The following is a 13,065-nucleotide window of genomic DNA, read 5'->3' as shown; positions in this document are numbered from 1 at the left end:
TCCTGTTTGTGTGTCTCAGTTCAGGGTTTGGGGGGGGAAGGAGGGAGGTGGCAAAGACCGAGAGCTAAACTTAAAGAGAGGAATTCTACCTTGTGTTTCACTAAAGCTCCACTCTTTGTTCTATTTCTGATGGGAGACTTATTTGTTTTATGAAAAGCAAATTTTAAATTGTAGTTTGTGTATAAATACCACCAAAAAAAATTGTAACCCCAGAGGTCACCCTTAATTATACCTCTTTCTGAAAACAATGTTCTTCTCAACAGAAAGCCTCTGAGTATGTAACCCGTGGAGTCAATGTGGCGTTTGTTTGGGTATTTGAGGTCTGGCTGTGGCTTTAAAAGGTGTAGTGTGTTCTCCCCCCATCAGATTTGCCTAAATATTGGTCCCTTCAAAAAGGGCCATTCATGTCCTGTTGTCTCTGTAGCCTGTTGGGATAGAAATAAAGACTCCTGGTTTTTTGTCATCGGCTCTGTTCTCCTTCAGAGTCCTTCTCAGCTCAGCCCTATAAAGTTTTTCAATTTTTGTTGTTCTACTGAAAACTATGGCTGAACGGAGTTATGCTATTAGATCATTTAGTTCAAGGTTCAGATAGTCAACTTCCCCGAAGGCTAGAGTTACAGCCAGGCCCAGACTGGGAGCAAAGTTCTCTGATTGCTCCAGGTGTTTCTAGATCATGCTACTCTGGTCCCTCTTGGTGTCACTGTGGCTTTATTTATCTTAGCATAATTCAGGCACAGCTTTTCACTAAGCCTGTTTGATTCTGTTTCTTTTCTGCTGAATTCCTTCCCATCTCTGTATGTTAAGCAACCAGAAAGAGGCAGCTCTTGTGTTTCTGACAGGGTGCCCTTCACAACACACAGAAAGTCAGGGTTCTTTGAGCCTACTCTATGTTTTACCGAAAGAAAAGTCAAATCGTTGTGGTAGCACCTCTTCGGTCCTCAATCATGAAAGCCACCAGGAAACAAAATTTAAGCATCATCCTATCCTAAGCATACACCAAAATGTGGGCCTGTTTTTCCCTTCTCTCCAGCGCCTTCTGTTTTGAACTTTGGGACAGGTCCCTTGGGGTGGTGAAAGAGAAGGACAGAATTGAGCCATTGAGGGTGTGATAGCTGCAAACCAGTTCCAGGCCAGAAGCATCTAGGATGGAGGAAGTGTTTACATTACCATTGTTCAGTTAGTTCTGTGAGTTCCATGAGCTGTAGAAACAGGGAAAGGCCTTTCTACGTGTAGCTTTTATCTGACTGATCTGGCTTGCCCATCTTTAAATGTTTTCATTAAAATAGCAAAAGCTGTTACTTTATGTACTGTGTGCTGACATCCTGGGGACTTTTTTTTTAAAAAAAAAAAAAACAAGATCATTTTTCATTATGAATTTGTGCTATGTGTCAGCACCTTCCCACCCCCACCCCCACCCCCTTGATTTAAAAACAAAACATGCAAACTGTATTTCTGATCTTAACATCAATTTTTAGCTCTGGCTCAGAATCATTCTGTTCTTTTATTGGGGCCGTTTGATCATTCTTACTTCCTATTTCCAGATCTAAAACCAAGTACAAGCACACTCTTCAAAACTTTTAGAACGTTTAACCGGGTGGGTTCTTCTTCCGTGGGATTTCCCCCTCGTCCTCCTGAAATAATCTCTGAATATTTGACTGCATTAAAAAAAAATCAGTTTTGACATTGGGAGAGCAGTATCCAGGACAACTTTCTGCTGTCAGCTGAGGTGGCTTGTCCTCAGGCACTGTGTGGCTCCTCTGACTCTGGTCTGAAGTTGAGTGGTGACAAACATCAGGCAGATCTAGGGACATGGTGTCCATTCTGATTGAAGTCCATTATTAAATTGAGCCATCTGTATGGAATCTCAGCACAACATGCAATTCCACCTCCGGACTTTTTTATTTGGTAGTATGTGCCAGAGTGCCACCACATCTCCCTTCACATAAAGATAACACGAAGCAGGAGACCTTTCAAAAACACCTGCTAATTCCTTTGAAAACTGGACTGAAGTACAGACTTGATATCTCGGTCTATACCCTTATAGTAAAAATACAGGAAAGGAAATCTAATTGTTGGGCGAGATTTGGGGAGGGGAAAAACAGCAAGTAATTAAAGTAACCTTAATTTGAAGTGAGGAAACTCAGGCCACTTTTGGAACTGAATAGTGTCTCCTTTCAAATCCCCCTGCTTTCTACTGGGCTCCTATATCGAACACTCTCTAAATGGCTGTTTGTTTTGAAAGCAAACAAACAGACCTATGCTGCCCTTATCATCCGACTTTCATTCTGTACTCCCACTCCCACTCACTCCATCCTGCACTGTAGGAATCTTTCTTTTCTAAAGTTAAAAAGAAGCTCTGCTTTTTGTCTCTGAGCTCCAGTTTGTGTCCTATAGCCAAAGCCACTGACAGAGACAGATGTGCCCAGGTGGCAGAGGGGTCGGCTCCGCAAGTCAAGCAAGCCATGAAGAGCTTCCGTGGGGCTGAAGCATGGGCAGCCTAAGGAGGCCTCTTTCTCTTCCTGATGGGTGTAGGGAAGGCACACAGCAGCCAGTCCCCAGGAGTAATTCTTTAGGACCCTGGTCAGTTCCAGTGAAGTTTCTTTCCTCAGTTAGGTGAGCACACTCTTGGTCTTTTTAGCAGTGTGCAACTCAAAGCACAGGTCAAGTTTCTCTGTGCCCTCTGCTTGTTCCTAGGGTAGGGCACTGTAAACAATGGGTTAGGAAGATGGGTTGGGCTAAGACACTCATCTGGATCAGTTTCCTGCTTTCCATTAAGAACAACCCTGGCTCTTACCCCCATCCTAAGACACCCCACAATCACCATAACCTTAGAGCCGCAGTTTCTATGTCTTCTTTGATTAAGGAATCAGACATGGATTAGACGTGAAGGTGTTTATTGTGTGTTGTTAGCATGCTGAACTTGAGATGGCTATAGGTGGTTTATTTGATGTTCTTTTTTCTGAGATAGAATCTTGAGATGTCTGTAGTCGGAATGCAGGCCACAAGCTGCTGATCTTCCTGCATGCTATGATTAGAGGCATGCACCACACCACACCTAGTGAGACAGGTGATTTCGAAGCTACAGGGTTCCTCTAACCTCAGAATGCTGAATTGTGTGTCTCTGTTTACCTATCAGTGTGAATTTCCTCGTGTTCTTCAGCTCTGTGTATAGTAGGAATTTTAAATATCAAGGTCCTATTGTACTCATAAAAACAATCTAATATTGCATTTTGGTCTGGTTATATTTCCCAGACTGACCTTGGACTCAATAATCTCTTGCCTCTGCCTCAGAGTGGCTGGGACTTGAAGCCACCCCAGAATTTCTGGTTACTCCTTTTTCTCTCATTCACATGACTTGTCTGTTGAGTTGCATTTGTAAGGTTAAAGATGGCAGGCGCTCCAAACACTGACTTAAACAGCTACAGTGCCAACTCCATAGTTGTGCCTAAAAGGTCCTAGATAGCTTGTACCTTCTTTCTTTTTCTCCCCCCCCCCCCCCCCAAGATTCTAAATAACTTCCTTTTGGCCACAGGACAATGTGTTTTGTTAGCGTTAAAATCGGTAGGTGAAAACCAAGCGTCTCTTCTGTAGAGAGAATGGCAATCTGGAAGGGAAGCTGTGACCTCATTGTACTGCTCCTTGTTGGTAATCAAGCTCTGACTCCCAAGAAACTGTGCGCAGGAGGCTATAATTTAAAACAAAGTTGATGAACCAGTCGAGTGCCTTTCTTAAAATTACTGCTTTAAAGTGGATATGTTGAAATTATCAGCTGCTAATTATTGGCTCCCTGACAAATGGCATTATTTGTTTTTCCTGCTTGGCATTTTAATATTATGGAATAAGCATTCAAATGTAAATGTCTAATAATTTGTGTATTATAGAAGACAATTCCATGGATTTTACAGAGTGGGTTCAATAATTCACCCGAACAAGCCTGGGACCGGAAAGTGTAGTCAAGCATTCTGTGTAAAAATTTATCTCCAGAGTCTCTGCTCTGAGATACTCTTGTTCCCCCAAAGCTAGGCTACCAGCAGACACCACCAATGAGGAGGTGTCTTGGAAGCATAGACAGGTGTGACGAGGGCAGAGGAGGAGACGAACATCTGCTTTCTTCAGACCTTTGCCACAAATTCAAACAGGACCAAAAATAACACCTTTAACTCAACGAATCTGTTTCGAATTGTGCTGGATATAGAGAATTTCTCCTCTCCCCTTTCCTGTCTTAAGAATGCCCTGTTAACATGTATTGAATATTAAATTATTTAACAAAATGGCATCTGACGATAAAAGGACACCTGTCATGAGAGTGGCCTGTCCCCACTCTTCATGTGTGTTTATTCCACACTAGACCCGAGTTTTAACTATGGATGAGGCTGGATACCAGTGTGTATCACAGTCCAAGTCTCAGATTTCCACTCAAACTACCTGAAGAGACATTGATTTGCTTCTCTGCACCTACCATTCAGGAATATAATCATAGGAGAACCGTCAACAAAAAAAGCCAAGTAAAGATAAATGCTGTGCATTGCCTTGCCCTGGCTCACCTGCCACTGTGAAAGGGGTACAGAGTCACTCTGGGCTCATTTGAATTACTTCCTGGTTTGTGTCTGAGTTGTGTTGTTATTTTTTTTTTTTTTTTGATACCGTAAAAAGAAAGTTATGCTCAAGGAAGAATGCCATAGTTAATGTGTTTCTTCAGCAAACCCCACAGAGTCAGAGTGTGTGAGGCCTTCAGTTTGAAAAGGTCATTTCCTCAGATCTTAGAAGCCACATCTTTTAGAACCCACAGTCTCATTACATATTCCATTTCAAAGAGGGACTTCTGACCACCATTGAGTAGATGTTGGAGAAGAACAAAGTTACTTGAAAGATCTTTCTAGTAAAGAGCCCTTATGAGCTATAAGCCAAAGGGGATGGAGATGTCAACTGGAATTTTAAAAAAACAACAAAAACCTTAATGTGTTTGGTTTCTGGTTCCCTCGGCCTCTATGGAACAGCTAAAGAGCATTATTTTGGTTTCTGAGGTTAAAACTCTTGCATTTTCCTCAAGCATGGTGTTTATGGTTTGAGGGAGAAGACTGGAACTAGGGAACTGAGGGCAGTAATCTTGACCCCCTCTCTCTCTCTCTCTCTCTCTCTCTCTCTCTCTCTCTCTCTCTGCCTTCTGATTCTCTTAGAACGGAACATCTTCTGGTCTTCCAACATGAGAGGCCATAGAGCCGAGTCAGTCACTAGAAAGCAGTCCGTCCCCGGGACTATTTCAGTTTCAGCACTTGGATGACTGTAAACGATGACTGTCACGAAGCTTACGGCTAACTGTGGAGGCATGGATGGTGCCGTGCTGGGTTATCAATTGACAGTTCAATTCACTCAGCTAGCTAGCTTGCCATCTCAGAGTCTGACTAATGACCTCATATTTTTTTTTTCCCCTTTAGGTTATTGGCGTGGTAAGTAAGGAGTACATACCGAAGGGAACACGCTTTGGACCCCTCATCGGTGAAGTCTACACTAATGACACAGTTCCCAAGAATGCCAACAGGAAGTATTTTTGGCGGGTAAGTAAGAAAACCTTTTTTTTAAGACTTTTCACTATAGGGGGTAAATGGAGCTTAAAGAACAGGCTCAGTTCCCTTTCAACACAGCAGGGCTCACCCAGGGAAACACTGGAATTCTGAGCAAGTTCCCTAGAACTGGTTAAACGCTCTGCCTAGAATATTAGCTGGAGGTGGTTAGATGTGGACTACCTGTGAATCTCAATTTTTGCAACTCATTGCATACAGGTCTGGGAGGGAAGGAAACAGTTTGCCGCTTGCTTCAAGGGCAGGCTCATTTGCATTTCTCTTCGAGGAAGTAGTAATGAGTCACGGAGACTTACATTTCACCCTTTCTTGATTTCTTGCTGAGTTAACTTCATTTGAATGGAAGAGTTATCCTGAGTGAACTTGATGTCGAAGACAAATGTCACTAAGAGAGGTAGATGGTGGGTTAGTGGAACTGGGAAGGATCATGGAGCTAGTTTTATTTAAATCCATCTGCACCATAAAACGGTTACATTTGACAGTATCATAGTTGTTAAGCATGAGGAAAATCCTCGTGTGCCTATGAGATTGTAGACTCAGGTAGAATAACTATTCTAAAGGTCTGGCCTATGCTATCTCCTTTGGAGTGTCAGGGTTAGCGAGGATTCTGAGGTGACCTGGGAGATGGGATTCATGGGTAAAAATTGTTCTCTGAGATGTCTCTGGCATGTTCAGTTTTCCTCAGTGTAGAAATGAAGAGCTATTTATACAAATTTAGTGAGCTGTTTTCCTCACACAGACATGAAATATACACCACCCAGAGAAATGGTAATATCCACAACTGGATTACATGAGAAAAAGACTTTGGTTAAAAAATTACTTATTCCTGAGAGAGTCTGTCTTCAGCTAGGAAGTCTTTGTTTCCAGAAACGTACTACTTCTACAACTGCATCTGTAGTCTTGTTAAGTATTTGTTCTCAATTTTTATTTATTTAATACTTAGTTGGTGTTAAATTATATTGCTCCAAGATCGCAGTCTGAGATTATGAGCGGTTTCGCCCTTATTGCTGTTCTCAGATGGGAGCCACCAGTGGTAGATTAATCTTGGCCTCAGCTGGTATGAATGAAGACAATCCGACACTGTCGTTTTGAAAACGGTCAAGAAGCACCAAAGGCTCTCCCATTACTGTCCCCACTGTCCCATTTAAAGATTTACAAAAAGAATTAGACTAAATAACTAGAAGGCTTCCCTTGGGAGGAATTATTTAAGTCAGTTGTCCACATGCAAGGAAGACAGGAATGAATCTTTTCACAGGTTGGAAGATCCTGATTTGTCAAGCAGGAATAGGAACATCTCTGTGTTGTGAGGAATGAAAGGTTGTCATGCAAATTACACAGTCAGAGATGCTCAGGTTGAGAAAGCAGTGACATTTCTTGTAACTGTAGTATGAATCAGCTTGTGTTTAGTCTTCTTGATACTGGATGGAAAGGCTGGTATCAGTGTGCCTTTTACAAAAGCATGATGCTAGTTTCTTGGGGTGCGTGTGACTTTCACGACATCCAAGGTCCTTTTTTTTAAAACAAGGATACAGTAAACCGTAGCCATGAAAGGCCTACTGGGATCGGCACACCCTCTGCTAGCTGTTTCCACCCTGGTGTAAGGGCGATGGAACCCCTTGTTCCTGGAAGTTTGCGCGTCAGAGTAAACAAACTTGAAAACCCCTCTTGATAGCAGAATCCAGTCGGTCTTGTTACATTTTCTCTTAACAAGATACACCGCGGAAGCTCTCGCAGGCTGCTTTGATGAAGCCACACGCACCCCCCACACACACACACACACACACATACAATTCACAGGAAGTCTCTCTTAAAAGAAACTGATTCTGCTGTTTACTGCCTGTGTTAAAGGGACAGAGTTCCTTTTTTATTTCTGATAACGTTAGAGGGAAATACAGAAACGTTCACACAGCCTGTGTGTGACTAAGAATACAGCAAATAGCCCTGTAGAGCAAACTCCCTGAGGTGAGCATGGAAGCGCCGTACCTCTTGGAGACTGTCTTGTGTGTAAAGAGGGCTCTCTGCTCTGAAGGAAGGCGGTGGTTCTTCAAGGAGAGGAGCTTTTCTGGAGAGGATGAGGAGTGAGTCTTTGACCCCTTGGTTTCAGTAGGAGTGTATTTCTCCCCTGCTCTTAACTATGCCTTTAACCAAGCACTCTGAGTACAGCTGTGAGTCAGAGGTAGCATTGCTGAAGAAGAACCATATATTTTCTTTCTCTTCTTTTTCCAAAAGGCCAAACTCGTGGCTCTTGTGTGTGTAGACCGTGTATGCCAGCCTCCTCACAGATATGGGCAAATCTCTCTACTCCTTTTCAAGAGAGAGGCACAGGGTGGCCGCCTGTGTTTACCAAGAGGAAAAGTTACTTCTCGATAGGCTGTCAAACTTTGGCCTCCGTGCCAGTGCCTCACTCTGTTATGGCAGGTGAAGTTCACCTTTGCCCCACCCAGTGTTTCCACAAAAAGGCAGGGTTCCAAGTATTCATCTGAACAAGTGTTACTGTGGGACTCAGGGTTGGGGGTGGAGGATGTTTGCAGAGCCTAAGCCCCGGGCGGGCGGAGGTGTAGGAAACACAAGTACAGAGGCCATAGAAAAAAGGTGAGACTCAGTTTGACGCAGTCCTCTCGGCTGCTGTGCCCAGTGACTCAAAGCACTAGAAGTCAGCAGAGTTGGAACTCTGGGCTGAGCAGAGTCGCCTGATCGATATTCGCTACTGTAGCAAGAGTACCTCTTTATGGTAGTTTCACCCACTCTCGGCTGTTGTTAATTGGAATATTATTATTATTATTATTATTATTTTGCTATCCACTGCCCTCCCCAACATGAGAAGACCATAAAATTGAAATGGAAAGGTAACTAGCACAATGTGCCCTGTTTCCTCCCCCATTTCTGCTGATTCAGCGTGAGTCCCACCGGATCAGCAATGAGGCCTGGAGTCATGGGTACAGCGTTGGTTGCTCGCCTGTGTTCCTTCTGAGCCATTCAGGGAAGCTTCCCGGTCGCTTTGGGCTGGCCGGCTGTCTTTCACACTGCATCTATCCTCTCCTTTTGAACAGATCTATTCCAGAGAGGAGTTCCACCACTTCATTGATGGCTTTAATGAGGAGAAAAGCAACTGGATGCGCTACGTGAATCCAGCTCACTCTGCCCGGGAGCAAAACCTGGCTGCCTGTCAGAACGGGATGAACATCTACTTCTACACTATTAAGCCTATCCCTGCCAACCAGGAACTTCTTGTGTGGTATTGTCGGGACTTTGCGGAGAGGCTCCACTACCCTTATCCTGGAGAGCTCACAGTGATAAATCTCAGTAAGTGGATTACAGAACAAAAAAAAAAAAAAAAAATTAAAAATGCTAGTAATGTCAGTTCTGCCCCTGTGAGCTAATAACATGTTGTCTAATTATACGGCTTCGTCATGTGTTGGACTAAGTAGGTGGCTTTAGCTAAGACGAGGAAGAGGAAAAACATTCTTTAATGTCCCTACTTCTTATTATAAAACATAATCATCAAAGATATACATATTACATATATTGTATAAAATAACCAGTACAGAATGTTGTTTTCGGAAAGTTGCAGGAAGAAGTATATTTCCGATTCTAATTTATGCAAGCGGCTGTAGGCACAATCCCAATGGGTATGGACCTGTGGAACAGGCCAGCTGCAGTCCCTTCCTGCTGTGCTGGGTCAGAGCTTTGAGTTTTCACTGAAATCTTGTGAAGATACGTGTGCCTGTAAAGCCATGATCTAATGTGGAAAGCTGTTTTCTAGAAAAAAAAAAAAAAACTGTCATAATTGTTCAAGTAGTCTAAGTGAATAACCCTAAGAGATGTCATATCTGAGCTTCCTTCCTTATGGTAAAGGGGACTGATCTCATCTTTCAATCAGGCTTACGGTAACCGCCTATCTCTTTATCTTGACAAATTCTTGCTTCCTTGGGTTTATAAGCTTTTACTTTTTCTTTTCTTCTTTTTAAATTTTGGCTAAAGTTACTGTCATGCCCTCTAGCAAGCTTTCCCTCTTCAGTCAGTCTCAGGTAGCTTTAGGAACAATTTAAGAATAAAAAAAAAAAAATTCTAACTTCTATTTTAACTCAGGGTGTGTGTTCTGGGTTATACTGCCGAATCTTACAGCACTTTTTCAAATGACCATCTTCCCATGAAAGCTAAATGTTGAAGGTTTAAAAGTTTTCATTTTAATAGTCTCTGAAATTTGAGTAAACATTTCCAGAAATCTATAGAGAGTTCCAAGCTAGACTTTACCCAGTTTCTACTCTTCAGTCTCATTTGCTTTCCCTGGAGACTAAATGTAGTTCATATTTTACCACTGAAGCACTAGAAATATTAATTTTAGTATTTTAACTTTTAAGACCAAGGACAGTGTCTCGCTAGCCATGTTCATTCTACAATGCTTGTGCTCTCAGGAATTTTCAGTTTTCTGAAAATCTTAGCTTCAGTACCTTTCCTGTAGGCTCACAATATAGTGTTTGTGCCCGGGCCCTCAGCTCAGCAACGTACACCCTTGAGCTAAGCATGGTGGGTAGGTACCTGCCCAATAGCAGCAAGCCCTCTCCTCGTGTTTGGGTTTGCTTTGGGTGTTTGTTTGTTTGTTTGTTTGTTTATGGACAAGGTCTCGTGCTGCTTAGGTTCAGTTCAGACTTGATGTAGTCAGGGAAAGCCTTGAGCCACTGTCACCTCCAAAATGCTAGGATCACAGGCCTGTGCCCTCCCCCCACCCCTGCCTCCCACCATCCCCCCAATGCCTGTTCCGAGTGTTTACTCTTTGTGTCCAGAAGTAAGTTTCATTATGCTATGAAATGACAGCTTTGCTCTTCAGACACCCCCCCCCTTTTGACTGATGCAGGAGTCTTCTGAGGGTCACAGGAACACCTCCTTTGTCTGACATTCCTAGGACAGAAAGAGAGTTAACCATTCAGCTGCCGTGCAAGGCTCTTGCTCCTGATTGTGAAACCTGTTGGCCCAGGTGTGGCCACTGATGACTGACACTCTGATCAGGAAAATTTCCAGCATTTCATCAGGCCTAATAGGCAGATCGAGTGTCCAAGATGGGCTGTGCTAGATTTCCAGGCTTAAAGCACAATAGAGGTCTGTCCAGAATCTCCGTAAGGACTTCCATCATGGGGTGCAGGGGATGGAAACCTAATGAAAGAATGTAAGTCCCCAGAAATCACAAACTGACAGGAAAGAGAAGGGAGAGAGGAATGTGGAAAAGAACTGTTAAATTTAGCTCCTGGCCCTCCCAACCTTTTTGGTAATTTTTTTTTCTATCTATCTAACTAACCCATCTAGAAATCAGTTGACCAAATTATAGACTTCTGAATGTTAATCTGCTTTCTCGGTTTCAGTTGAAAACAGACTTTGTTTTGCCTACTGCAGAACTTCTAGGTTCTTTCTTGTAGTCTTAGGGGTGCTTATTATAGATCGAAAATGTGAGTCGGCATAATTAAGCCATTCAGAACCTTCCAAAGCAGCTCACTCTTGAAATGACTCTGTCCGCCTACAGCCATTTAAGATTTAAGAACAAAAACAGATCTTGATTTTCTTTTTCATGTTAACTCAAGCTGCTAAGTGGGAGAGTTAGAAATGATATCAGCTCCTGTGATTAGTCAGCTGCTGAAGGATGAGTTTTTAAAAATGTACCTTCATATACAGTCTATAATTTCCAGCTGTAAAGTATTTTAGAGACTGACATTTTGCTGCGGATATTCCTTCAGGATAAGTTCTCAGCCTGGTTGTTTGTTTGTTTGTTTGTTTGTTTTCTGAAGACAGAGCCACCAAACGCTAAATTATGCATGTCACGGAGAAAATGAAAAGCTCTGACTTCATTGTTTCTTGGTTCAGTCATTAGCTTCACAGTAGTTCAGTAACTAAAGTGCTTAGCAAGAAGAGAGCCGATTAAACCTGTGCTCTACACTGGAAGAAAGCCCAATTCTTTATACTTAACAGCTTTCATTTGTTAAGTTTCCACTGTGGGACTACTACAAAAACATTATGAGTCTTTGATGTGATTTGCCACATTAAAAAAATGGCACAGACAGGGGTGTGGTGGCACACACCCTCAATCCCAGTGATCGAGAGGCAGACGCTGGTGGATCTCTTTATTCTTGGCCAGTCCAATCTATATAACAAGTTCCAGACCTACTGAGACTGCACAATAAGTCTTCCCCCAGAACCCCCATCAAAAAAAGAGCAGAGTTAGGAAGGCCGTACACAAGCAGGCTTGCACACTCTCACGCGCTCGCTCTCGCGCGCCCACACACACACATACATAGGCATACGCACATGCGCACACAACTTCTTTTCTCTTAACCTGAGGGTGCTTCTAAAATCATTATCTTTTTGTCTTACCTCCAGTAAATCCCTTCCTGTGACTGTGGGATGCCTCGCCTGTCAGCCTTCCAGCTTAACCTGTCTCTCTCTTCCTTTACCATTTTAGCTTTAAAAAACAAAAGTGACAATTTGAACTTCCTGCCTGCTGGGCCTCACCCGAAGGACTGATATTGGGCTGATAAGGGGATATTTATTTTGGTTGAGAGGCTTGAGAAATTGCTCTCCCCCAGAAAGCTTTCTGTCACTGACCCCATCAACATCTCCCCTGATAGTGTTGTCCACGGTGTTTATTCTGGGGCTCTGGCTTACCCAGGAGTAACTGATAACAGCCAGCAGGAGATAACGTCCTGTAAAGCGCTTTCCGACTGGCATCAAATCCCTCCAGCCTGTCAGCCTGGAGAATGGATCTGAAAGCTTTAGTTCTGGGCTTCCACAGAGTTCATCTTCAGACCTATCAGGTAGCAAGCTTGGAGTTCCTTCTCAGTTAAGCCCAAAAGGGCTGTTTTATAAGAGCACAAAGGATACTTCTTTACATTGTCTTAAGTGTCATTCCAAACCTGCCAGATCTTGGAGGTCAAGAATCTTGTTTCTACTCCGAGCATGTGCACCCCCCAACTAATGATGCTCTCAGCATCCTGGGGAGAAGTGCCTGTTTGAATGAGCATCCCAGAAACACAACTCAGCCTGTGCATCGGATGTGTTTTATCTTTGGCCCAGGAAAGCTGAGCTGAGGCTTTTCCTGCGAAATAGGGCTACATAACTATGGACAGTTTAGGACAGTATTCTCCTTGTCTGAGCTTGACCAGGGCATATATGCTGTCTCTAGGAGTAAATGTTTGTCTCTTAGCTGCCTCTGTCTTCTTTGGTGCTGTAAGTAATTGAACTAGCTTGGGAAGTACCTGTCGTGGTTTGGCAGAGGTGACTGTCACACCTCATGATTCCAGGAGACAGCCCAGATGGTAGTCTGGTTAGACCAGAACCTTGGTGAAATGCTCGCACTGCCGAGCAATGGCTAGAAGGGGCAGCCGCCATGCCCTTCTAGTTGATACAGGCAATTCGAACAGGGCTCATGAAGTTCCTATGTAAAGAGAATCGAGTTGGAAATTGATGACAGTTCATTACTTAAAACTAGTCTTAATCTTTC

General features: G+C 43.2%; 1 protein-coding gene across 6 annotated transcripts in view; it reads left to right on the top strand.

Moving 5' to 3' along the window:
- The window catches only part of Prdm1 (PR domain containing 1, with ZNF domain), a 91,385-nt gene that overhangs the window by 72,885 nt on the left and 5,435 nt on the right, over window positions 1-13,065 (top strand). For 5 of the 6 annotated variants that reach the window (XM_006512503.3, XM_011243109.2, NM_007548.4 and 2 more), the window contains 2 exons: window positions 5,436-5,555; window positions 8,630-8,882. In XM_006512503.3, coding sequence (XP_006512566.1) covers window positions 5,436-5,555; window positions 8,630-8,882 — 373 coding nt within the window. Of the gene's footprint in view, window positions 1-5,435; window positions 5,556-5,619; window positions 7,658-8,629; window positions 8,883-13,065 lie in introns of those variants that run through there. The other variant, XM_006512504.3, reaches the window with a different exon arrangement.

The sequence above is a fragment of the Mus musculus genome, chromosome 10, assembly GCF_000001635.26.
Source record: "Mus musculus strain C57BL/6J chromosome 10, GRCm38.p6 C57BL/6J".
Classification (NCBI taxonomy): domain Eukaryota; kingdom Metazoa; phylum Chordata; class Mammalia; order Rodentia; family Muridae; genus Mus; species Mus musculus.
Note: the sequence above shows the minus strand (reverse complement) of the source record. Positions and strands in the feature narration are given on the sequence as shown.